General features: G+C 39.3%; 3 protein-coding genes across 3 annotated transcripts; 1 reads left to right on the forward strand and 2 right to left on the reverse strand.

Annotated features, from left to right (window-relative positions):
* Window positions 1-379: 379 nt before the first annotated feature.
* On the reverse strand, window positions 380-3,699 carry K441DRAFT_695602 (uncharacterized protein). Its single transcript, XM_067652823.1, has 4 exons — window positions 3,567-3,699; window positions 2,849-3,508; window positions 1,670-2,797; window positions 380-1,615 (listed from the first exon to the last, which is right to left on the reverse strand). Exons 1-4 carry the CDS (start codon window positions 3,604-3,606, stop codon window positions 729-731), a joined length of 2,715 nt encoding a protein of 904 aa, XP_067505141.1. The 5' UTR covers window positions 3,607-3,699; the 3' UTR covers window positions 380-728.
* A 742-nt stretch (window positions 3,700-4,441) lies between these two features.
* On the reverse strand, window positions 4,442-5,351 carry K441DRAFT_658361 (uncharacterized protein). Its single transcript, XM_067648336.1, has one exon. It carries the CDS (start codon window positions 5,019-5,021, stop codon window positions 4,608-4,610), a length of 414 nt encoding a protein of 137 aa, XP_067505142.1. The 5' UTR covers window positions 5,022-5,351; the 3' UTR covers window positions 4,442-4,607.
* A 3,668-nt stretch (window positions 5,352-9,019) lies between these two features.
* On the forward strand, window positions 9,020-9,598 carry K441DRAFT_686498 (uncharacterized protein; the record flags this gene model as incomplete). Its single annotated transcript, XM_067651993.1, has 2 exons — window positions 9,020-9,446; window positions 9,501-9,598. The coding sequence occupies 2 exons, from the start codon at window positions 9,020-9,022 to the stop codon at window positions 9,596-9,598; spliced, it is 525 nt and encodes a 174-aa protein (XP_067505143.1).
* Between the last annotated feature and the right edge of the window lie 17,651 nt (window positions 9,599-27,249).

A 27,249-nucleotide genomic window follows, 5' to 3' on the forward strand; every position in this document is an offset into this window, starting at 1 on the left:
TGGAACCTCAATATCTGGCCTTCAGTCTTCACCTTTACGGATGACGTCATCGTATCTTATTGCAAATGCACTAAGGGAATATTTTCCTCCTTATCAGTCGTAAATATTTATTATTTTACGGCCACTTGGGACAGCAGTTATGCCTTTTCGTCATAATGCACAGGCGCCCCAAATTAGGCGAAGAGATACCTTGAAAGCCTAAATTTTATATTTTGCATGGTGCGCGGGTTAGGGGGGACTTTTTTTTAGTCTAGATATGTCTGACTTTGGGTTTATCCGCGTCTCACGCAAAGGAAATCGGGAGCGTCAACAGCGAATACACTGACAACTTCCAATTATGCGTTTTCGCATCACTAAGGACGGTGTAAATAGTTTAGATGTTCAACTTCATGGTTCCATTCAAGCGTAGCTCCATACGTTCTGGCATGTCCCAGACGTCTTCTCCGTAAATACATTACAAGAGCCTATAAAAGCAGCTCCGCCCGACATCCCAACCAATATCCATACCCATATACCCGTACCCATGAATAAATACATAAAGCTGCCAGGCGCTGCTACGCAGGCAAGTTCGTAAACGCCATTGCTCAAACTTTCTTCTATCGTGTAATAACGCTCAGATGCTGTGAACCCGTGAACCGTAACAATGACGCTAAAATGCTGATCAAGATGGAAAAAGAAGATGATGGAAAAGGGCATGAAGAGAAACTCGCCCTCGGGGATGCGGCAGACTACACGCTGGCGCGCCAACTCCGCCTCTGCTCCTCGAAAATCACCATTTCGCGCCCGACCCTCTCACCGCCGCGCTTGACTCGATCGATTCCGAGATGCTCAAGTCCGTCTCGGCCAACGTGGATCCCGAAGCCGTATCGTATGGCGCCGGGGTCTAGCAACGAGATGCGCTTGTCCGCGCTGACTTCTGCTTCTACGGGGACGCGCTGCTTGCCTCTGCCTTTCTCTGTGACCTGGGTGGTAGAGCCGGCGGCGTCATCGGTGTTCAAGTTGCGGCGGGAGGGTGTGACGAGGGCGGTGAGGCTGTGGGTCCACGGGCGCTCCGCGTACTCGGCGCCCATGAGGCGGGTGACTAATTCCGCCTTGGTCTGGGGGCGCGCGAAAGCGCGGTCGGCGACGATTTGGCTCTGGTAGACCCAACTGATTGTTTCAGCCAAGTTGCTAGAGCGGTGTGGCAGAGCGCAGCGCCGGCGGCCTGGAATAAGAGCAAAGAGCGATATGGCGTATAGAGCAAGGAAGAAACAAAGAGCATGGTATCCTGTGAGTTGGGCGGAAACGCGGACGGTAGTTGTGCCAGGATAGAACTGCGTCCAGAAGCAGCCGCCGGCGAGAATGGGGAGGGTGGCTGTGGCAAGGGAGATAAAGGAGAGGCAAGCGACGCGGAAATGCCGGTTGATGAGGGCAGAGAGGGTGACAGAGATCGGGAATCGGCAAGGGTAGTCCGCGAGGAGTGAGGTTTCGGCTGTCGCACCGCCGGGAGAAGAGAGCGCGGCATAAGGTTGGAGGACGCGGAAAGTGTAGTCGAGGGATAGGAATGATAGGAAGAGGAAGTGTGCGATTACAGCAGGGACGAAGGAGAAGAGGAAGTTGGATGGAGAGAAGCCGGCTGCTCACTATTAGCAAGAGTTTTAGAATGGTTCGAGTGCGTTAGAAGACTTACCAGAATTTGCAGCAGCAGATACCTGCGGCAGAAAGCCGTCCTTAGCTGCGCTGTTCACAAAACTGACGACGAAAAATGCGATGAGAAGGATGATAGCAATGACAATCCATGCCACAACAAAGGTGTCTCTAAGATACCATGGTAGATACCTTAGCCTCACGCCCGGGGACCGGATATCCATGCGGATAGAGAAATCCCCAGCGCCGCGCTCGCTCTCGATGTTGCCTGACGGGCCAGGATAGAGCCGCTCAGGAGCCTTTTCCCGGATTCGGCCCTGCTCGATCGAGTACCGTCTGGTTGCTCCGCCCTCCTCACCGATTCCATAGAAGATGTCATTTGGTCGTCTCGAGGTGTTCCAGTAGCCAAGTCTGTCACTGCGATTGGCAAGGCGTTGTCGAAATTCTGGCTCGATAAATGTCTCCGAGCCATTATAGTCATTCATAACGTTGGATCGCTCAAGCAGCGCGACAATGTCCGCTAGTGAACGGGGATCCCACTTCAGCCCTGTCTGCTTTCGGAAAAGGAACACGCCCAATGCAATTAATGCGAGTATTAAAAGTATGTAGAGGACGATCGTGGTCCAGATGACACCCTGAACCGCAATCCATCTCCAGTGGCCAGTGTCATGGTCATACCGCACGTTGAAGGAAGATGCAAGGAGGGGGACAGTCCATAGAAAAAGCCAAAATATTAAGTAGCATACTCCGATGAGTGGCTGCCCAGATCGGAAATACTCAAGTCTTGGAATGAGGAATTGTGTGGGGTATATTTCAAGAAAGATGGCTTCTGTACGCGGACGAGCCGAATTGGACGCCATTCCGATAAAAGGTACAATTCGTTGCAAGGCTATCTGGATTTGGAATAGCCACATTAGGATTATAATGCCGAAGATGGTTGGTAAGTACTCAAAAACGAAATATCGGTTATCCCCGAATGCTATGTAATTCCAAAGGCCTTGATTTTGGTTGGAATATACGGCGCAAAAAATGAGCCCAGTGAGCATAAGGGCGCAGAGGAGGATGAAGAGTCCGAGCCATAACGATCGAAGAATGCCGGGTGTAAAGTCGAGGGGAGGGTGTTGAAGGGAGTCTCTGGGAGGATGGAATGGTACGAAGGTATCTCGTTGAACTGGGAATGTTAGTATCTGAGGTCCACAGGAAGGGATTTGCTGTCTCTTACCTGGAGATCGATTTTTACGGTTTGCAGTATGCTTTGGGTGCCGAGGTGGAGGTCTCTGAGACATTCTGCGTTGTAGCTCTTGTTCACTCTCTGTGTAGCCTAATCCTTCATCTGATATTATCCTTTCCACAGGGTAATCATTATCATTACCCAGCGCGTATTGTCTTGATCCTCGCACCTCCTCATCCCGAGTAAGCTGGTCAATCGCAAAACGAATATAAGGAGTTTGGTCCATTCCTGGTGTGGTGGCAAGCGATTCTGAGTCCATTGGCAGATTTAGGTGGGAGAATTTGCTGTCTCTCAGCTCGGGTTTATCGTCGCCTGAAGATGAAAATGCTGGCACTGGCTTGCGAATTGTCGGCTTGTCGTCGAAAGTGACGGTTCCCAGCGCGGGCGTAGGCACAGGTGGGGTCGCAAGAACAGTAGGTAATGGCTGTCTATTCTTCTCTGCTCTCATCGAAGGTAATGTAGCTTCTGACTGCACATGCTCATGACTCTGTTCGGGAGACCTGAATCGAGACGGTGGTGTTTGGTATCGGAGGACAGTGAGTTTCGATCGATCATCGCTTTCGCTCGAGGCGTACTCGGAGAAGGAATAATAGTCCTCAGAGGCGGTAATGCTCTGCTTGGAGTCCGAGTGTAGTAATTGGGGACGGCTCACTGCATGGGATAGCCTGATTAGCTGCTGTGATCAAAGTAAAGGGAAATCAGAGCTTACCGTTGGTATGCTTGAGGGTGAGAGGGGGCTCAAGGGTCATGACGCTCGTCCGTGGAATGATAAAGAGAGTGGTGGTATGTTAAGGAATAACATATCGGAATTATAAGGCGAGCTGTAGGCTCTTGTATGCGGTGGTTGGTGGTCGGGTGCTCCCTGCTTAATTGGAGGGCTGGGGCTTCGGATGCGAAAGATGAGGCTGGGGAGCTACTAGCCACAGCGAACAACACCACAGACACATCACCATGGCTGAAACATTTGCATGCAAAACACAAGTAAGGAGGGAACAGTTTCTTGTTGCTGGATTATTTCCAAACGATTTCTTGATGCTCAAGAATTTTTGCCGAAGGATATCCTGGTGTCCGCTGGTGTACGGCAGCGGGCTGCGCTACTACTGTATCCCTCAACCCGCCAAACGTCCGTAAATCAAGTGGTCAGTGCGGAACACCAGGATCAGAACAACGCGTATAGGCTGTATAGATTTTGATCAACGCAAACTATCAACTATACCTTCCGATTGTACTCCTAATGATATAGACCTTGTTCAGCAAATCGTGTCTCAAAAAAGCCTCCCCCGGGGTCTTGGCTGTTGCCCGATTTTGAACCTCTCGACATCAGCTGTATCCCTTAACCCGCTGGTGGACAACGCTCGGGCCAGTTTTCAGGCCCGTGCAGCAACATTCCATCACGGAGAGCTGAGAGAGAGCCTCCTATTGGCTAGATCCTTATCGATAACGTTGAGCCCATCTCAGCGGGTTAAGGGATAATCCTAGGCACGGCGATTTTAATGCATTGATTTGATTGGTAAGTCCTTATCGATAACGTGTGGACGAATTTTAGCGGTTAAGGGCTTCACCTCACGTTCTAATTCCCCTCCACCGCTCCCAAAACCATGCTGACCCTTCGGTCGGGTTTAACAACAACACTACTCCCTAAAAGACCACCACGCCTTTCCACTTTCCAAGCCCATACAAGCCCAGACCTACCTCATCGCCCAACAAAACCGAACTAATAGGCCCAGCAAGGATGTCCGATAGGCCCCTTTCAAAGCTGAACTAAGAATACAGCGTCATAGTTGCACCCGCCGCATCCTCCTCTCGCTCGCTCATTCCCGCAGCAATTTTCGTCCACGACACGCTGTACGGGCCAGCAAACGCGCCCCCAGAGTGCCGCAAAAGCCGCCAGGCTTCCAAGACCTGTGGCAGGACCCCAGAGAAGCAGCACAGCTAGTCCAGAGACCAGCCATGCTATAGTGTGGGGGATGTGGATGCCCATAGTGTCGGAGAAATGGCCGAGCATGATCTGGCCTGTTACTTGGGCTAGCGAATTCAACGCTAGCAACATGTCGCCAGTGGACGGTGCAAGAGCGAGTGCACGCGTGTAAGAAGGTAGGGAAGTGGGTGGTGGTGGGAAAGCCAGGCCTTGCTGCAGGACGCTGAAGCCGAAAATGAAAGTCATAGGATTCGGGAGGAAATTGTATTGGCGGGCTTGGAGTCGTTGGTGGAGAGTAGAGTGTTCTGCAGGTGTACGGGAATCCGTGGTCTCACGAGGAACATTCTAGAGCCGGAGACTGCAATTGTGGCAGCAGCATAGATATGCGACGTGATTCTGAAGCCGAAACATGCGAGCAGTATTTCTAGGAGAAAGGGGATAATAAGGCCGGAGACTCCTACTCCTGAGGCACCGAAGAGAATTCCATACGCTAAATCTCGTCGTGTACTAAACTAGTTGTTCAACATAATGAGGAAGGGTGTAACAGATAACTTAGCTAGTGCTATACATTGCGCCTTGGGTAAGAATGAGATGCCATGTTTGAGTGGCGAAGCTTGCTAAAACGAGGCCGAAAATACAGAGCTAGCCAAAGACTAGGATGTGGATGTGGTACTGAGGATATCGGAGAGTGATGGGACTCGTGATTGGCACGCCTAGGTAAGATATTCTTACAGCGAGGTCGGAATGGATTTAGAGTTGCTGAAGATGGGATGTGTAAAATTTCCATTAAAATTAGGCTCAACTAAAGCAGGCTCCACCATTAGTAGAACTCCCTTCCCAGAGATACCTAAGAGTAATCCATAAGGAGATGAGCTTAGTTCGTTTAATATTCCCAGAGTATCTGAAAACTCCTCTAGAAGCTTTTGCATCATTCATCACTAAGCGTCATTCACTCTTAGACATGCTCTTCAAATTTGCCATTACCTACGGATTTCTCGCAGAGGTATATGGAAAATTTATTTAATAAAACCTTCAAATCTATCAGGCTTTCCGGATAGACTTTAGTGGATTGAAGGCCCTTCGACTTATTATCGTTGACTCGCTGTGCGGGGTCGGCAGAATAAAGTGGCTATCCCCCCTTAAGATTGTGGCCCCCTCAAATGACACTATCTGATTTGGGCTTGAGCCACGACGGTGCAAAGCACTTTTACTGTTGCTCAAAGAATATCAATCGGCGCCTTTGTGGCTATTCTTAATACGGGTTATATTATAATAAGCATGGACTCATTTGAAAGTATTGCATCTGCAAATTGTTCCAAAGGAGAGATTCCTCCGCGGATATTCTCTATTTCGTCTCAGAGTTCGTCTGACTCTGAACAGTCTCAATGATGATTAGCTAAGGGGCCATCATGGTCCGGGAAGCATCCTCCAATGGACTGCGGGGCAGGAGCGTGGGGTTTTCTTCTTGGATGTTGGCTAATTGAAGCAATGATCTGGGGTGCGCAACCTACGTCTCTTCAAAGTCTTCAAAATCATTTCCTTTCTCGGACTTGGAGTAGTCGTTTACGAAATGCATTAGAATCCTTGGCATGCCGATGCGCCCAACCTTGCGTGCAAAACCGTGAGATAGCCCATTTCCCACATCAAACGCGCCTTATTGTCGAAATAACTCCCTACTATTAGTTAGTAAGTTAAAGCCGACGTCGCCCTACTATTTACCCTATCTTAACGCGTTTCCTAATATTATAGTACCTCCTATTAACTCCGTCTACTTAAATTAGGCTAGCGGCTAGATACTATTATAGAACAGCTATATATTAGTTAAGCTATTATATATAATACTAAACGCAACCTTATCCCTTAACCCGTCAAATTTCGTCCTACGTTATCGATAAGAACTGGCCAATCATGTAGCTTAGATATTTGGTCGTGCTGAGATATTCAAAGTCCCTAATACCCGACCCCCCTTTTGCAGGAGCCCTATATAGGTTTAATTCCCAATATTAAGTTAGTTAATATAAGGCTGCTAGTATATCGTCTTTGTGCAGAACGGAATCCTGTAAATGTTGCAGCCGTAAAGAGTCTTTGCCGCCCTCGCTCTGCTTTGTTGTTCTATGCACGGACCATGTCTTATCGATAACGTAGGACGCTGACGGGTTAAGGGATACAGTATAGCTAGCCTATTAGGCCTTATATATAGAAGGCCGGCCAGCTAATAGTATTAGTAGAGGCCAATAGAGAGGCTCTCCTTAAACTCCTACTTTATAATAGTTAGAAATATCTAGATAAAATTTAGTACTGGCTCTATTATAAATATAATCTTAATATTACTAGTACTATAATCTACCATATCTTAAAAAGGAAGGGTAGTTAAGAAAGGCAATTAGATATATAGTATAGGGCTATAACTTATAGCTAAGGGAGCTTTATTATAATAATATAAGGCAGTTTTTAGTAGATATTATAGTATTCCTTAATAAGGCTATTTTTAATAAAAAGACCAGCTAGTAGATAAAAGGGCGAGCTCTAATTAGTAAGAAGGTGTGCTATAAGGGCGATCTTTAAAGAGGTAATACTTAGAGTATCTGCGTAGCTATAATAATTAATAGCTAGGTTTGCTATTAAGCCTATAAGAACTACTTTAAGATTAATAACTTTGTTAGGTAGCTATACGGCTACCCATTTCCTACGCTTTATAAGCAATATCTAAATTAGACTATAGTAATTATAATAAATAACCTTCCAGTTTATATTAACGCGCGGATTCCGGCTGCTATTAAAGAGGAGGGTTATATTATTCACTATATACCGCTATACTTACTAGACTTTAATCTAATTAAGCTTATATAGGCCGTCTTAAAGGCATAGATCTATTACTGGCACCTATATACTTAAGAACTTTACCGTAATTATAGTGAGTTTCTTAAGTAAGCTATCCGCGAGAGTAGGTGCAATTCCTTCGCCCAGCAGTAGTTTTAATATGCCGTAGAAGGAATATATATAGAATAGGCTAAGATGGAGCGTTTACGGCGTTAATTGGAGCAGTTTAAGCGTAGTATTAAGGTTTAAGGGCTAGAGGAGTTAACTATAGCCTTTAATATCGCTATAAGTACTTGCTAAAGATTGTCTAATATTAAATTACTATAGAAAACGCCTTTTCCTACCTAGTTTATATATCTTCTATATACGCGTAAAGCCTCCTACCAGGACCGTAAGGGCATTCGCCGCTATAGCGGCCTTTTGCTGCCTATAGTATACTTTAAACTCGCGGAGCCAGCTAGCTATATTACTGACGAAGCCGTCGGCTTCAACTTACTAACTAATGGTAGGGAGTTATGTCGACAATAAGGCGCGTTTAATGTGGGAAATGGGCTATCTCACGGTTTTGCACGTAAGGTTAGGCGCAAAAATGGGGGATCGGCATGCCAAGGATTCTAATGCATTTCGTAAACGACTAAGCTTCCGTTGAATATAATCACCTATTCAGGCTTTCCTCTAGCTTTCGGGATATTCCAGTTTTACTACACTACACGTCCCATGGCATGTCTTTTTGAAAGCCTACCTGCATTTGAGTAGATTTTCGTTCTAACGCACTAGTATTTGGAATGTAATGTAGATGGAAACGCCTGTATGCTGGGTAAGGCTGCAGCAAAATAAGCGAGCCACCCGCACGCATACACTTGTTTTACAAAATGCTTCTACAGCCACTAAAAATAAGTTGTTTTATAAGATTAGTAAATAAAATAGCAAGACAAATACTATATTATATATAAATATATAATATTTAGCCTAAAGCTCTGCTACTTAAAACGGGTGTCTGCGTGCGGCTCAATTTACAAAAGGTAGTAGCCGCCCAATGTGCTAAGCGATTGGTTCACAACAACTATTATAAAACACCCATGCTGTCTCAGTCGATGATGAGACGAGATTGCTAATCTATCGTCTCTTGTCGTTGGTTAATGAATTCATGCGGCGTTGCTGGATGAAACTTGAGAATGCCCCTAAGGCTGAATTTTACAAGGCGCAGTAACACAAGTGAATGCGGCGGAACCTGCGAGATCCTTTTCTAACCGTGCCACGACTCTCTTCGTATCCGAAAAGACTACGCCGCTCACTGAGGTAGAGGTATTTCTTTCCCAACCTCCATATCGGTTTTGCGAGCCTACTTACCGTCATTTAGCAAAGTCTGACCTATATCGTTCCGATCAATATACTTCCCAGGCCAACTTATATTCATACAAAACATGGATGCCCTCATCAGAGCAGTGGTAGAGTGCCTAAACGGGCAAACCGGATATGATAGTGAGGATCACTTCACGGACAAGGCAGGACGCACAAATCAGGATATTGCGGCCGACGTCCTTAGCACCCTCTATAATGCTGAAAAGGCCGGCCACAAACTCGACCAAGAGATTCAAAATATTGTGGCAGAGTGTGGATGGACCGAGAACATTGCGAAGGCAATACTAGGTGGACTCGAAACTGCTCTTAAGAATGGAGCTCCGATGGGCCAAGCAATGAAAGATGCTTTCGATAAGGCAACCGGCGCGGCTGTGGAATTCGTAAAGAACCATCCGATTATCTTTATCCTTGTTGCATTGGGAATTTTGGTCATTCTAGCGCCTTGGGCCATTGAGGCACTAGGGTTTGGCGAGCTTGGACCTATTGAAGGTAAGTAAAAATTTCCGCTCAGACTATGAATTAATGCTAATGGGAGGAATCTAGGGTCATTCGCCGCGGCGTGGCAAGCCAGATATGCCGGACATGTGCCAAAGGGCTCACTCTTCTCGTTCTTCCAGCGGCTTGGGATGGAATGGGCTTGATTGCTCGAAGTGGAACCAAAGTAGCATGTCACGAGGATGTCGAGTGGTTGGAATACAGCATTATACCTGAGAGCCGTTAGTATAGCATTTGACAATCCTATATAATTACCGGGAGTATCTGCGTCAAATCTTCGTGACTATTTCGACTTCACTATAGCTTAAAGCACTGCACTATATGCAATGATAGAATTCCCTTAGGTTTGCCATGTTGGTTTCCTAGATCCTTAGAAACACAGTTCTATATGCCTTACCTATCCCCTAGGTGTTCTTATAGGGCAACTGCTTGTCTAAGTCGCTATCTATACTCTCTATAGTGTCTTTAGCCATTTTAATATCCGAAGAATTAGATATATTCTTACTTGTTTAAATCCTACCTAGTAGCTTTCTATCGACCAAAATCGGACTCCTTGTTTTAGCTGCCTACTACCCTATTCCTGTTGCTTATACCTTCCTTATATATATATATGGCTCCTTAGAGCTAGTTTAAATAGATAGAGTCCTTATTCTTTATCTTCTAATCTACCTTAGATTAATAGTTATCTCTTGTTGGAATATAAGGTTATGGGGCTAAAACTCTATATATTGCTTATTTTCTATATAGGTAGTTAAAGAGATTTTAAGGAACTTTGACCGATAGTTAAAGTTGTCTAATTGGTTAGATTCCTGCCAAGATATTTCTTCTATAAGTCTTATCACGTGATATTATTGCGGGCTTGTTTTCTAACACCCTCCCTTAAGCTTAGTTAACGATATCGCTATATACTAGCGTCTATATATTACTTGGCAGCATCTACCTCAGCAACGCACAATGCTGAGACCTCCTGCAATATTCGCGAATATTGAACGCAGTCACTACGTGGCTAATTCGCTTTTAATATTGCTAGACTTATTAATATTCATTATATATTCATCATCTATTCGTTTAAGAATTATTTTATAACGCTATTACCGCTTATAACTAACTGGGAGATTTATATGCGTGTATAATCCTAATAAGCAAACCTACCTGGACGACCTACCTTAACTACACCATTGTCTATAACCGCTATACCCTCCTCTACTAGTTCTATAATGCCGTCTAAGGCTAATATACGCGCCACTGCCGTAAAAGAGCGCGAAATTGCTAAAGAGTAAAGGGAACAAGCCTGAGATAAAAGGGAGATTTAGAAGTATAAGGAAGAGCGCGAAGCCTACCTAGCGAAGGAGGCTTACTAGTATGAATACCACCTAGCTCGAATGGCTTAATTATAGTTAGGCTTAGCCGCTTTGGCCTTATAGGCCACTATAATAGCTACTACAGCTAATGTCCTTAGTAAGCCTCTCCCTCTTAGCGTAAAGTTGCTTAAACTCCGCCTTCCTAGCGTTATAAAAAGGGATTACCTAGATATTTTTAAGGGTACCTTTAATTTAGTAAACCTCGCCCGTCTTTAAGTCTATACTACTTAAATTAAGATTGCCGATAAGACACGGATTAAGAATGGTACTCTAGTTATAAGGAAGGCAAAGATAAATAGGAAGCTATTTGTAGATAAAGGTGTTTAGTTTAAAGGTTTTACTAACTACGTGGTTATTACTAGCACCCTCTATATATGCCCGCTAGACCTTATTACTAGTATACTTCTCTAAATAAATATAATTTATACCTTATTAACCTAGTATATCTGGGTAGGTTATATACTTGACTTAGCACTCGACTATTATACCTTTATAATAACTAATGGCCAACTAGAGCCCGCTAATTGGCAAATACTAGCCTAGTATACAGCGCTATACCTTACAATATCTAGTGCTATCGGCTTTGCCGCCTTAAAGAGACCTAAGTTGGATACCTCCTATACCTCTAATACCTGCTATAGGTTTAATAGTAGAGGCTGCGATAATATAGCTTGCAAATACCCATATAAGTGCTTAAAGTATGGTAAAGATTATACTGTATTATCTAAAGCTTGCGCCTAGGAATAGTAAGGCGAACCTTATAAAGTAGGGTCTAGCCTAATAATAATACTAACTTTAAATATACGCCTAGGACCTAGGCCTAATACGTTACTATTATTCTCTACCTTTATAAAGATAAAGGCTCTCTACTACTCTCTATCGCCCCTAAGGATCTTAGCGTGGCACTTTTTTCTATTTAACTACCTAGGTAATCTACTAGCTATTTTAGTAGGTATTCTAACCTATAGCTATAAGATAGGAGCTAAGTCTATCCCTACCCTAAGATCTTATAGGAACTATAACTCCTTTTAGAATAACGCCGACCTTATCTCTAAGAAGATAATATTAGACCTTAAAAAAGGATATATTAGAATCGCGATAGGGCTTATTATAGTCTTACCTTTTGGCCTAGCGCTAAAATTGGATAGAGGATACCGCCGAATTCACGATCTCTCCTTTCTACTAGTATTTTTAGTTAATAACACAATCCTAGAAGAATATAGAGCACTAATATACACTATAGTTACCGCTATTTAAGCCTATGTTATTTCTGTAGGTTATAGATGTCTGCTACTTAAAAGAGATATTAAAGACGCGTTCTGTATAGTCCCCTTATCTTATAGGGTAAGAATATTAATAGGCTTCTTCTGGGAAGGTGTTACCTACTAAGAATGCTGCCTATCCTTTGGTCTTTAAACTACGCCACTTATATTTAACCTCTTCGCGAAAGGCCTGTACTAAATACTCTATTTATAACTGCCTTATAAGGTAGAACACTACCTAGATAATTTTATCTTTATCCTTACTAACCTAAACAACTTAGCGGCTATTACCTAGACTTATATCTCTATTACTAACTCCTTAGGTATCCCTTAAAATAGCTCCAAAGATATAATAGGAACTATTATTAAAGTTCTAGGATATACTATTAACACCGTATAAATGCAAACGTGATTATTACTATAGAAATAATTACGTGCTATTAAGAAAGTTACTACCACACTCTAATACGGCTTATTATTGTTCCTTTAAGCCTAGTAGCTTACGGGCTACCTTATATAGTACGCCTATATAATTAAACTTAGTCAATCTTACTCTAAATTTCTTTAGATCTTTATTACTGCTTAACCAAAGACTCTAGTAAATAAGTATAAACCTAGGCGATTTAGCACTAAGTTACAAAGTGACTTATATGTCTAGCTTAACCTACTTACTATAAATAATAGGGTATTGTTCTTTAACAACATTAAATATACCTATATTTATCTCTTTACTAACGCCTTTACCTAGTTTAGGTTTGGCGGCTTTTACTTTTTTAAGGAACTTAAACATAAGGAAAACTGGTAGTGGTATATAGCCAACCTCCCTTAATCTTAGGCGTTTAGTATATTGCCTAAGCCTAGTTAATAAGTAGACTATATTAATCTAAAAGAGATATATACTATTACTTATATATTTAATCTATAGTCTACTAACTGGCAGTATAGCGCGCTATCTATTTACACTAATAGTATAGTGGTTTACTAGAGCATTAAGAAGACTGTTATCTATAGTATAGTAAATAAATTACTCCGTAAGATTATGCTGGCTACTATAGCTTATAATATTACAATATCCGTAAAGTAGATCCTAGGTGATTTAAATGGCTTAGCTAATATACTATCTTAATTTTAGGCCGCGGCTATTTATTAGTTCTGCCTATACTAGGCCCTTAATTTATTACTACTAAAGCTAATAAGTTTTTAATAGGTGCCGTAAACCTAACGGACTACTTATAACCGCCTATAAACTTTAAAGATAATATTAACGCGCTATCTAACCTCTACACACTCCTTCTCTAAAATGGCCTTATGCCAGTAACCTATAGGAACTATTCCTTAGTAGTTAACAGCTAGGAGTTATACTGCGTACTTAAAGGAGTCTCTCCCTACCTAGCTAAGCCGCGTAAACTAGGCGAATGGATTACCTACCGCACGTTTAGTACCTCCTAGCTATAGATAGGTAGGCTTAAGGCCGAAACCTTATAAGCCTATATTTCCGCAATTTACTTACGCTATATAGATTATAGTATCTTAATTATAGTATTTAAGGATCCTATAGTATACCAATTACTTACTAGAGTAGCTGCTATCTCTCCCTTAGTAAAAAAGGATAAGTAACCTATTACTAGGGATATTTTAGCTTAGGTAGTAATATACGGCCTATTACTACTAGATGTTAATACTAATACTATATTTACCCTTACATTTACTAGATTTCTACAGATAGGCGAGATTATATATACTATAGCGGAGCTTAAGAACCGAACGACCTTTCTAGCGAAAAAGGCCACTTGATATAATATTACCTTTACGCCTAGTAGGATAATATTCTACCTTAAATAGAGTAAAGCCGATAAGTAACACTAGGGCGTTAACGTCGCTATTGCGGCGGTAGGCGGCCTATTATACTTAGTCGCTATTATAATAAAGCTATTTAATAGGGACCCTTAACCCCTTAACTCTCCCTTATTTAGTTTTAATGGTAAACCCTTTACCTCTCTAGGGGTTCGTAAGATTCTTTCCTCTTATTTAGTAGCTACTGGGATTAACCTAAGTAGTTACTTAAACTACTTCTTCTGCTAGGGCGCTGCCCAGTTTACTAAAGATTTAGGGTGTTTATATTAGCAAATTCAGCAGCTAGGTTAGTAGTTATTAGAAGCCTTTCGCCTATATATTAGGACTAAGACCACTAACCTCCGTTGCCTTAACTCTTACTTCTAGTGTGGTGTACCGCTTTTAGCGTAAGGATTACTAGGTAGTAGGTTAAGATATTAAGAGGGCTGTTAAGGCGCTAGTAAATATAGCAGAATACGATAATATGGCAGAACTTGGCAGAATGCGATAATGTGGCAGAATTTGGCAGAATGCGATAAGGTGGTAGAATTTGGCAGAATGCGATAAGGTGGTAGAATTTGGTAGAATATAGTAGAATGTGGTAATGTCTTGTTGGGCGTAGGAGCTTTGCTTAGGGATATCTGGCCGCTTTAGGGCAAATCCTTAGCAGATTTGAGTGCTAGGAACTAGTAAAACTGTTAAGAACTAGCCCTAGAGCGACCTTATAGCCCTACGCCTCCCAATTATACAAAAATTAAATATCCCCTTACGTGACTGCGATAGATAGATACTAGCGTCTATATATTACTTAGCAGTATCTACCTTAGCAACGCATAATGCTAAGACCTTCTGCAATATTTACGAATATCAAACGCAGTTACTATATGGCTAATTCGCTTTCCCTACCCGCTATCCCTTATACTTAGTATACATTATATATAGATAGCGCTTTAAGGTAATTCTTTAGTAGGTGCTAGGAACTAGCAAAACTACTAAGAGCTAGCCTTAATGCGACCACTATAGTTAGATAATCTTGCAGCTATAGGCTTGCGGTTAGGGATATCTGGCCGCTTTAGGGCAAATCCTTAGCAGATTTAAGTGCTAGGAACTAGTAAAACTACTAAGAACTAGCCCTAGAGCGACCTTATAGCCCTACGCCTCCCAATTATACAAAAATTAAATATCCCTTTACGTAACTATAATAGATAGATATACTATATATAGGGGTGTAGGATTACTTAATAAGGGTTACTAAAGCTCCTTTAAGGTAGAATAAGTGTCTAATAAGGAGTTAGGCCCTCCCTAATATCTAAAGGCAGCGCCTACTTTATAAAACGTCTCTTAAAAATTTTAGTAGTACCTCCCTATAGGTATTCTATATTGCCTATAGAGCTTTAAAAGCCCTATATCTCTCTTAAAGTATATTTATTCTTCTTACCGGTATAAGCCCTTCCTAATATTATAGTTATTAGATTCGGTAGCAGGTTTAAGTAGTAGGTTAGTAGATTAAGGTTAAGTTCTATTACTTATTTTAAGGCCTTAAGGCATTATCTAGCGTACTCTCTAAGGATCTACTAATTGCGTACTAATTTCCTATTAAGGCCTAGTATAGTTAATTAAGTTTCTGTACTATTTAAAGGTGTTTAAGGAAGGTATAGAACTAAGGACCCGCGAGAGGCTTAGTAAGGCCGTCAGCCGCTATATTAATTAAAGCAATATATATAAGGTTAATCCTATTACTATTTATCTTATCTCTTATATAGTAAAACTAGATGTTAATATACTTTATTTAATTATATTAAACTATATTTTCGGCCAAAGCTTTTATAGCTTAGTTATTAGTTTTAATTAGGATTCTAGTAAACTATTTGTTCTAATCTAGTACGCCTAGTTTAGTAAGTAAAAGTTAAAGCCACGTAGCCTCTTTTACTATAGCTATTAAAGCCGTATACTTTAATTAGCATATTAATAGCGAAACGGTAGCTTATAGTTTTAATTTCTATAAAATTGGTCCTCCGTTTAATATAAAGCATCTTATAGTTTTATTTTATCCCTAGTTAGTATTACTAAAGCTAATTAGTATAAGGTTTAGGTTAGCACCGGTGACTCGCCTAAGGGTTGACAGTGACATGACAACCGAAGAAATGGCCAGAACCATTAGCCGCCTTTTAAATAACACAGCACTAGGACCAGATAGGATCCCAAATGAAGCCCTAAAGACCTGCGGACCACTAATAGCACCTTAGCTTGCGGATATAGCTAGAGCATACTTTATAATAGGCTACTACCCGAGACTTAGAAGAGCTATAACAACGTTTATCCTACGCAAAGAAGGCAAAGCAGACTACTTATTTCCAGGGAGCTACCGCCCTATTGCCTTAGAGAATACCCTTAACAAGATCTTAGAAAGGGTAATAGCGGACCGCATAGTAGACACGGCAGAGGAACATACCCTACTACTATAAAGCTAAATGGGGGTAAGAAAGAACCGCTTAACACTATTAGCACTTACGCTACTCACTGCCACCATTAAATCAGTATAGGCGATGCGAAGGGACTTTGTAGTATTAATGCTTAGCCTAGATATTAGTGGCGCCTACAACAATATACCCCATAAGCGTCTCCTATACATCCTTAGAGTAAAAGGCTTCCTAGAATAGATTATATAATTTGTTTAAGGGTTTATAGGCCAAAAAGAAACATTGCTGGTCTTTAGCGGATACTAAAGCCCCCCTATTATAGTTACAACAGGAATACTATAAGAATTACCCCTCTCGCCTATACTTTTCCTTTTCTTTATAAGCAACCTACTTAACTTTTTTAAGGAAGGGGCGACCTAGGGGATAGGCTTTGTTAATAACACAAACCTAATTATATACGGGCTAACAGCCGTAGAGAATTGCAGAACGCTAGAGAAAGCTTATAATACCTATATAGAATAGGCAAGACGATATAGAGTCTAATTCTTACTAGAGAAGTACTAGCTAATCTATTTTATAAGAAAACGTAACTAATCTACAGATCTCTAGTATATAATTCGCATCTAAGGCTTTAGGGGTTAGCTAGTTTAGGGCCTAAGAATATTAGGAGTATAGGTAGACAGTAAGCTCTGGTGGAGCGCATATACGGCCTAAGCGGCCCATAAGGGCTAAGTATAGTACATCGCATTATCTAGGATCGTTAATTCTACATAGGGCCCATACTTCTAGAGGTCACGCCTACTATATATAGTAGTTGTCCGGCCAACCATAACGTATAGGTCCAGTATTTGGGCTATTGGAGAATCTGAGAAAGGCCCCCCTAAATTACTCCTTAAACTACTCTAAAAGGTCTAAATAGCCTGCCTTTAGAGTATAATAGGCGGATATAAGCGAACAGCCACAGCACTGCTTAAGAAGGAAGCTAATATTCCCCCCCTACAACTATATATTAAAGCCGCTGTAATATAAAGGGCGTAAAAGGAACATAACTCTAATGTTATAAAGTATATTAAGACACGCCTAAATAAACTATAGAGGGACCCTAGGGCGCCTTATAGGAGAATAAACTAATAACCCTAAAGTAGGGAAGATATATTAGAGAAACAGGTAAAGAAAGNAGAANAAGAATAGTNCTNCTNTAGGGCCNAGGCCNATATANAGGAGNAAGNGAGACNNNTAAGAGGCNAGTAAGGANAANAGNAAGAGAGAGAAAAGAGCTAAAGTAAAGTATAAAAGAACGCTAGGAAACTAACTACTGTAATGTAATACTGGCTAGACTAACGCTGGAGAGGTATATGGGAGTTAAAGGTATAGAGGTTAACTAAGGTAAGAAGAACCCAAGCCATAGCATAGTTAACGCTATAGGGGGTAAACACTTTAGGGCTCTAAGAAGGCCTAATAAAGGCAGAAAATATAATAGTAATACTCTTAAGAATAGGAGTAATAGGACTAAAAGACTAGCTCTACTAGGTGGGTGTCCTAGTAGGTAGCCTAAGATATAAATATAGCTGGCCAAAATAGACACCAAAGCATGTAATATTACTATGCCCCTTACATACTAACTAAGAAGTAATGCTCTTAGTAGCTAGCATAGAGAACTATAAGACACTACTCTTAATATAAAAAGGCCTTAAGGCGGTTACCCAGTGGCTTATTAGCTAAAATGTACTAAACTAGTTCCAGGTTATAAAGGAAATGGCAATAGAAGGTAGGGGGGCGAGCAACGGGTGCCCCCTAATGACTCTATAGTAGTAGAGTAAAGTTTATAATACTAGCGCGTCCATAGGCTTGTTACAGCAGCAGTGGTTCCTAAGGAGGTTAAAAAGTAAGGTAGTAGGAGCACCACAGGTGACTCGTAGGCGCCTCGTAGGCGCCCTATAGGCGAGTCCTAAAAGGCGGGGAGATAGATTACGGGGTTTTCTTAAATAGAGTTTTCTCCCCATATGTATATAAGGAGTAGTCCGCGTGGGCCTAATAGGGATCCGAATCGGACGTTAAGCAATGAATTATTATTATTATTATAAGGTCTAGGTTCTTATCGCCTTTATAGGTAATTTCTTTATTAAGTAAGCTAGCTAGGTATTAAAGAATAAGCCTTACGGCCGTTATATAGGTAGAGGTAGAATTATAAGCGAAATGGCTTACCGTTAATACCGTAAAGGCAATATCTAGCCTTATTTCTATTATAGGAAATATAACTAAACTAAGTATACTCTAGTATCTTCTAATATCGTCCTTACTAATATTTTCTTAATTAACTATAAGCTTAATTAAATGTTTTATAGATACTAGTAAGGTATTAGCCTTTTATAATCTAAAACGTTTAAGAGCTTTAATAAGGTAGGCTCGTTAAAAGTATAATCTTCTTCTTTAATCTTTCGTAACTATTATACCTAAGTAAAAGCTTATTAGCCTAAGATCTATTATTTAAAAGGCTGCTTTAAGCTCTACTTTCGCCTAATTAACCGCTATATCCTTATAGATAATTTTAGTATTATTAATATAGGCAGAAATAATTAAACCTTTTTATCCTTTACTAGTGGCGAATATACGATAACCTGTATATAGATAGTAAAGTCTAAGTTTTTCTAATAGAAACTTTAAGAGCTTTTTATACCAGATTTAAGGTAACTGTTTTAATTTATAGAGGGCCTTTTAAGGCGGCAGACTTTACCGGCTTCTTTATAGCCTTTTAGCATAATAATATAGAGTTCTTAATTAATTAGTCTATAGAGAAAGGCGGTTTTAATATTTATCTATTTAATTTTAAGATTATAGTAGGCAGTAATCGCGAATAGAGCTCTAAAAGCTATAGGTTTTACTACCACAGCAAAGGTCTAGTCGTAGTTAACACCATACTACTATAGATATCCTTAATAACCTATCTAGCCTTATAGCGGAGTACCTTGCCATCCTTTCTCTTTTTAACTTTAAACACCTATTTACTAGTAAGAGGCTTATAAGGAGGCTTAAGGGAGGTAAAGTTAATAAGTTTCTATATCTAGTTCTTAATTACGTTAGGAAAAAATTTACTAGCATTTATTTTTACTTTTTAGCTATTTTAGCATTTCCTAGCATTTCCTAGCATTTCTAGCATTTCCTAGCATTTAGTAGCTAAATGCTAACTATAAGATTACTAAGCATATATAAAAGTATAAATTTTATAAATTTTATATTTTATATATACTTTATTAATATTAGTAAGCATGCATAAAAGTATAATTTTAATAATTTTAATATTTTATATTTTATATATTATTAATAAATATTAAAGTTACTACCCCTATAAAAATCTCGCTAAGGCTCTAGCATTACGAAAAAATTTACTAGCATCTTAAGTTAGGTTTATGCTAATCTAGCAATTTCGGCATTTAGCCGCATTTAGTTACATTTTACGGCTATATACTATACCACTAATAATAATGCTGCAATTTGCGGCTAAACGCTGCCTTAATAATAATAGTGCTGCAAGCTGCAGCTTATTATAGTATAAGCCGCTTATTATAATATAAGCTAACTATTATAGTACGAGCTAACTATTAAGGTATAAGATAAAAGTATATAATTAATATTACGTAAAGATCTATATAGGAGGTAAGGTAGTATATATACGCGTTACTTAGGGGTTAGGTCCGTGCTTATATATACGCGTACGCTTATAAGCCAAATTATAACAATATATGTTAGTCCCATAATACAGCTTAATACTCTCTTAGAAATAATAATACTAGAAATATTTTAGTTAACTAAGTTTACTATATACGCTACGCTACTACTTATAAGTTACTAAAAGACACGTCCCTTAGCCTATATATACGCCACTATATAATTATAACAGGTTTTGCTATATAGTAACTATATATAGTATTTAGAACTATCTATAGTTATATTATACTCTTACAATCGTTACTAGCATTAGATAGTCTTAGTATCTTCCTTTTTACCTTAGCCTACTTTTAAGCTTAAATCGGCCTTCTCCTTATATACCAACTTCTGCAGTAACAACGTAAATTTAGTTAACTTTAATATCCTTTACTTAATACTTAACTTCTAATTAGCTATAATAGTACCATAGTAAACAGGCTCGGTTTATCCTTATTAATCTATCTAAGTAAATAGTTACTTTACCTCTAAGAGCTTGTGGCTTAGCTTAACCATAATAGTATAATTTACGCGCTATAGGTTAATAGCCAGCCTAATTAATATAAAGGTGCAAAGTAGGATCTACTTAAAGTTATTAGTGTTAAAGGTTTGCCTAGCCTTAGCCTTCTTAATATTAAACATACCGGCTATATAGCAGAGCACCTTATCTTCGCCGTATTCTTTATATAGCCTATTAAACTAATAAGCTAGTATAAGAGGTAAGCAAGTAGTAATAATAATAATCTTACACGCTAAACTATCCATCCGTTTTTTGTTATAAACGCAATTATAGATTTTTTTAGCTTTAAAGAACTTTATATTCTGTTAAAAATAGCAGTTAAGCATATTAGTAAACTCCTTACTAAGCGGGTTAGTAGTTTACTTAGTAATAATTAGGTCCTTAAGTATATAACTTTAAGTTTTTAAGCGTTTATTATTAAACTTATTGGACTTAATAATAATAGGGGCTTACTAGTCCCAGTATTGGATAACTTAGGCTACGCTTACTACCGTTTTTGCGTTAGTATATAACTTAGCTTAGGTAAGTTTCGGTATTTCGGGTTTAGTATTTAGATCGCTACTATCTTCCTCCTATATAGCTAGAAGTTCCTTATATTAGCGCCTCTGCTCTATCCTTACTTATTCCTCTATAGCTATAATTATAGCCACCTTAGTATTATTAGGGTCGGCCTATAATATAACTAATTTAAAATAGCTGTTCTTTAGAATAAGCTTTTGCTAGTTAAACCAGAGTATTAACTCCCCTCTATATATCTAAAACGTTAAAATAACTATACGGAAAAATATAGCCAGTTCGCCGAATTTCTTATCTACTATTACTCTAAATAGGTTAGTCTTCGCATCCTTATAGAGATAATTAAATTCCTTTTTCTTTAGCTAGATGTTTTCTTCTTTAAGCTTAAGCAGTACTTTAAACTCCGTTCCCTTTAGCTTATCCACTTCTTCCCACTTAAGCCTCTTTAATCCTACTATAATAAACCGCATTAGTTATATTAGGTTTCTATTATTAGGTATACTAAACGCACCTTATATAGTAGGGCTGCGATTATATATAATATAGTACTCCTTAACCACATCCTTAATAAACAACATTAAAACTCTACCGGTTGCGTCTAGGTAGCATTTATCCTAAAGGATATGCCCAATCTATATTACACTCTTTAATTTCTAATATAATCTAGGGGTTTTGCCCTTTAGGTGTTTCTATATACTAGTTTATATAGTAATAAACCTATATATTAGTTATATGGTAATATAATTTCGCGTAGTAATTAAAAGGAATTAGGTTAAGTATTTTAGCGCTAATAGTTTTATCGCATTAGGGGTAGGGTAATAATTATTCTTAAACTTAGCTTTACCCTATAGGTATAATAGGAGAGTCTTACTAACCAGATATATATTATTATTATTCTCCTATTATTCCTTATTAGTCCACTTAAAAGCCTTATAGATTTACGGCTATTTGTCCTTTTTTAGTTTACTAAATATCTTAACTTTATTATAGCTAGGGGCAAGAATTATAATCTAGGGTAGGTTAGGGCGCTTTATAATCACGTCATCTTATAACATTACACTTGCGTGCTTTAAAAATCCTAGTAGGCCTAGGGTCAGCGTAAGGACGACTAAGTAGCCTCACTATAGGTCTATAGGGTATAGCTTCTTAGAGTTGTCTTCGTAGTAGTATATAATTAGCTACTTTATTACCTATAGGCATTTTATATCCGGCAGATACATCTTAAGTAAGTAGCAGCTTATATCCCTAATAGCTTAAGCCTTTTAAACGTCTATTACGTTCTAATAATAAAAGTAGTTTATTAGCTATTAAGTAATTATTTATATAGTCTTACCCGCGCTAGGTTTATCTACATAAATACCGCCTCCTTTAATTATCCTCTCTTACTTAAATACCTAAGCTATATATACTACTTAGTATAGGCTAAATTTAAAGCCTAATACAAGGCCCCAATTAGGGAGTTTAATTAGGGTAGTCTTAAAAAGTGCTTTTAATACAATAAGTAGGAAATACTCTAAAGTAAGTAGAAGATCCGCCTTTATTATATACGCTAGTACACTATTTAGGTTATCCTTCCCAGCCTTATAAAGCTAGGCTAAAAAAGATTACTAGTTAAGCTCTTCCTCTACGTCTATATCTTAGTCATTATTATTAACTAAATCCTTATCTTAGTCGTTATTATTAACTAAATCCTTATCTTTATCTCCACTTTCCGTATCCTTAGAGTTAGTATAATATAAGAACTAATTATTATATCCACCAGCACATTACGGCAATTTACTATCCTCTATGGTAATATCTTAAGGGGTATTAATAGTTGGCGATATGGTAGTAGGGTTATCTATTATATTATTAGGCTAGTATATACCTTTAAGTTCGGTAATAGATTATAGCAATTTACTATTATCTACGGCAATTTCTCTAGTACTACTATTACTTGCTAATATAGGCTTATAGGTAGATAGGTTACGTCTTCTCTTTACTAATTACCTTCTACGTATAACCGGCTTATTATTACTATTTTCTATAAGGGTATCTACTATTAATTCTACTTAAGGGCATTTCCTACTTTATTTAGGTTAGCCTTATAACTATTTAACTTCCCAGGCATAGCTAGCTTACTTTTATTATCCTTTACTAGAGCATTTATTACTAATCTTAGTTAAGGCTACTTATTATATCTACCTAATTTAGTCTTACTATTATCCAATTTCTTATATCTAATAGGCTGTTATAGAACCCTACCGCAGGGGCCTCCATAGGAGAGCCCCGTGCTCTTGCGTATACCTTACGTATAGCTTATATCAGCTACGCGTAGGTATATTACCTCCTTACGCCCTTAACCCTTACAATCAATCGCGCAACGTCTTATAGACTCCTCAAATACATACGTCTTATAGCCATTACCCCCGTCCCATAACATTACATTACGCCTTTTTTTATCACTAACGCTTAGCCTACAACTAATTCTACGTCTCTGCAATACTATAGGCGCTGCTAAAAGCAGTGTGTCTATAAATTACCTTACTTTAGACTTCTAAGGAACCCATAATAGTAAGACGATATTTCTTATTAGCTACTATATCGAATCCAAAAAACAATCTAATACCTATACTTAACTATATAATTACAGCACCTATTATACTAACCGTGTGCCTACACGTTCGGTACGTCAGGTACGCGTTTACGCGTTTAGCGCACTAACTACCCGCTTACGCGTCTAGTGCACAAGCACTGACTAATTAGGGGGGAAGAACGCATTAGTATATAGACTACGTAGTCTACTTCAATATAAGAGACAGTCACCATTATCCAAAAGAGCATACGATACTATATATATTTCGTACCCCTAGATCTAACTCACTCATACTATTAAGTTAGTACGAACACTAATTAGTAAGCGCGCATAGATTAGCAATCACTCAATACCTCCCCTAAGCGATATACTTAACAGCGACCACCTGTTCAGACTCCTAGTACGACCTGCTAGAAGGTTAGAAGTTAGGGATTACGGACTATCACTAACTCTATATACTTATTTAAGTCTTAGTACGGTTTACCGGAAGTTATAAACGCGAATACAGACCTATATAGAACCTCTTACCCTTAACCTCTTCGAACCTCAAACCCCTATTCCTACTACACCCTCCCTTAATACCCCTGACCTCTTTTTAGACCCCTTACAAAAACCCCTTACCCTTCTACGAACTACCACGGACCCGCCAACCGCTTTTACGGACCCTAAAAGACCTCTACTACCCGCTACGTACTACACTATATATATAGTATGGCAGACCTAAGCAAGCAAATCAGCGAAGGTCAAAAGAGGTAGAGCTAAGGAGTCGACCTCACGTCTACGGACGACGTTAACGACTACATCAATTTCAAAATCCTTAAATACGGACACTATAAGCTTCTAAACAACGACCTATAGAAGCAATATAAGGAAGACTTTGCGGACTTTACGGAAGCTATTCTTAAGGCTTATAACCCTACTACTATCTATAACCTATAAACCCTTTTACGTCACTAAGGTGTATAGGTTAAAAAGGATAAACGAGTNACTATTATACGGTNCTTATACAACACAATATAGNAGNAGGACCAAACGGAATAGACTAAAGAGAAAATCCTAGACTAGGTTAAAGCCACTAATAATCTCTCTACTTCTCCTAAACTTAATAGCATTGCTAGCCTTATACCTAACCTACTTAACTAAATTCGTCCTATAAATCTAAGCGATTTTAGAATTGATTTTACGGGCTAAAGCACACCTAGTACCCAAGTTACAGACTATAATACCCCCGTAAACCAAAATACGGACCAAAACCCTTCTATTAACAAAGCTATAGATCCGCAACCTGCCTAAATCACAGATCCGCAAGCCACATATCCATAAGCCATATATCCGCAAACTACATATCCGTAAGCTATATATCCGCAAGCTACAGATCCACAAGTTATAGATCCGCAACGCACCTAAGCGAAGACCTACGGTAAGAAACTAGCTAACCTAGCTAAGCTCTATACCAACAAATCTAAGTATAGCGGTGAAAATAACAACTTTGACTTTAAACTGACCATCTTTACAGACCTTTATTAGAAGGCCAATATTCCTAAATAGAAGTTTAGCTAAGCCTACTCTACTATACTACGCGGCCTAGCACTTAACCACTACTATACTAACCTCAAGAGCAACCCCCTTAGTATTCCCTTTAATAAGCTATATAAAGCTACCTATAACTACTTTAAAGGACTGGAATATAAGCGTAATATCCTTACCTAATAGAATGCGACTAAGCTACGGACCATAATTAACAAGAATACTAAAAAATCGACTATAGAGTGCCTGCAAATTCTTATTAAAGACCTCCAGCACCTATAGCACGGCCTTAACGCTAAACTTCAAATAGATGACTTCCTATATAATAAACTTATTACGGCCTACTAGGAAGTAGAGCCCTATAAGTACGCCTATTATAAGCCTACAGATACCTTAGCTAGCCTTATCAATAATCTACGCTCCTCCATTATAACGTATAAAGTCTTAAACCCACTAGGCAGCACTTAAGCCTTTATTATAGATATTTAATATCCGCAAACAGACTTAGACGTCTACTTTACAGACTACCGCTACTGCTAGCAGCACCCATACCGACTAAGTCCTACCCATAACCCCTACAGCAACCCCTACATAAAAACATACCCCCATAAATAAACTAGCTAGAAGTGCTTTGTGTGCGGTAAGGAAGGATATTAGTCTATAAGGTATACCTAGGAAGAATATAACAAGTCCAGGAAGAGACTTAATAGCCGTATTAGCTAGTTCATTTTAGAATACAAAGGAGAGGAAGTAGAAGAGCCTCCTAATAAGTTAATAAAAGCCCTTATAATTAACTTTAACTTAGACGTTTAGGAATAAAAGACCTTAGAAATATTCCTAACCACTTTTAGACCTTTTACGGACAGCTAAGCCTTTAATATTACGACCGTATTAGCCAACCGTTCCTTTATACACTCAGTTACGCCTAAAAACCATTCNNTAAGCACCCCNNTTACGGACGTTATAGATTATAAGTAGGACCTATTTGCATATATCACTATAGAACGCTATACCCCTAAGGAATTCTACGGTGTTATAATCAACATAAGTGCCTCTAAGAAGTCTACCGCAGGCTATAGATAATACCTTGTATATAGAACTACTATAAATAACAATACGGACATTAATATTACGTAAACTAGGGCCGTAACCATCTAATTCGGCATCGGCTTAACTACATTAATCAGATTAGTAGCAGTTAAGACTCCAATTGGCCTAGTTAACTTCTATATAGCAAAGGCGGGCACCCCTTTCCTACTCTACCTTACGGATATAGATAGGTTATAGGTATACTACAATAACGTTATAGACACCCTAATTAGCCCCATAACTGCCCTAGGAAGTAAGTATATCACCCTACCAATTATATAACGATTTGGACACCCGTTCCTTATATAAGGAGAGACTTTATAGACCTACATTTAGGAATCTTTCAACTATAACCCGTGCTACCTTAGCAGTACGGAAATCCACTACCTACACCGCCGTTTTAGCCACTTATCAGCTGAAAAGCTATATAGAGTCCTTAAACGTTCTGGACATAACAACGTCAATAGGAAGGCAATTAACCACCTAACCAAATACTGCTCCTACTGCTAGAAATACAGACATTCCCCAGGCCGATTTAAGTTCACCCTTTATAAGGATCTTAACTTTAACCATTTAGTATATATAGACATTATATACATTAACGGCAGCCTAGTATTACATATAATTGACAAGGCAACCCGCTATTAAGCCGCCTATTAGTTGCAAAATATATCTACAAAGTATACTTAGGATATTTTATAAACCTACTAAATTAACACGTACGTTAGACCTCCTAAGTATATTACCTACAACGCCGGTAAGAACTTTATTAGTAAGGAATTTTAGCAGTATGCTACGGCCATAGCTATATTAATAAAAGCCGTTCTAGTTAAGGCGTATTAGTCCGTTAGGCTTATTAAGCGAGCTTACCTAGCCCTATAGAGAGCTTACCAGATCATTATAGATGAGTGTAAGGATATTTAAAAGGAACTAGCTCTACAGATAGCCGTAAAAGCCGTTAACGACACTGCTAGCCCGGATGGACTAGTACC

Source organism: Cenococcum geophilum, assembly GCF_001692895.1.
Source record: "Cenococcum geophilum 1.58 unplaced genomic scaffold K441scaffold_16, whole genome shotgun sequence".
NCBI classification, from domain to species: domain Eukaryota; kingdom Fungi; phylum Ascomycota; class Dothideomycetes; order Gloniales; family Gloniaceae; genus Cenococcum; species Cenococcum geophilum.

Excerpts from the sequence above, each read along its gene's own strand:
- K441DRAFT_695602 (XM_067652823.1), bottom strand. The coding sequence starts at position 3,606 with ATGACCCTTGAGCCCCCTCTCACCCTCAAGCATACCAACG. Across the intron at positions 3,509-3,566 it reads CACCCTCAAGCATACCAACG|TGAGCCGTCCCCAATTACTA; the intron begins GTAAGCTCTGAT and ends TATCCCATGCAG. Across the intron at positions 1,616-1,669 it reads ATCTGCTGCTGCAAATTCTG|CCGGCTTCTCTCCATCCAAC; the intron begins GTAAGTCTTCTA and ends AATAGTGAGCAG.
- K441DRAFT_658361 (XM_067648336.1), bottom strand. The coding sequence starts at position 5,021 with ATGACTTTCATTTTCGGCTTCAGCGTCCTGCAGCAAGGCCTGGCTTTC.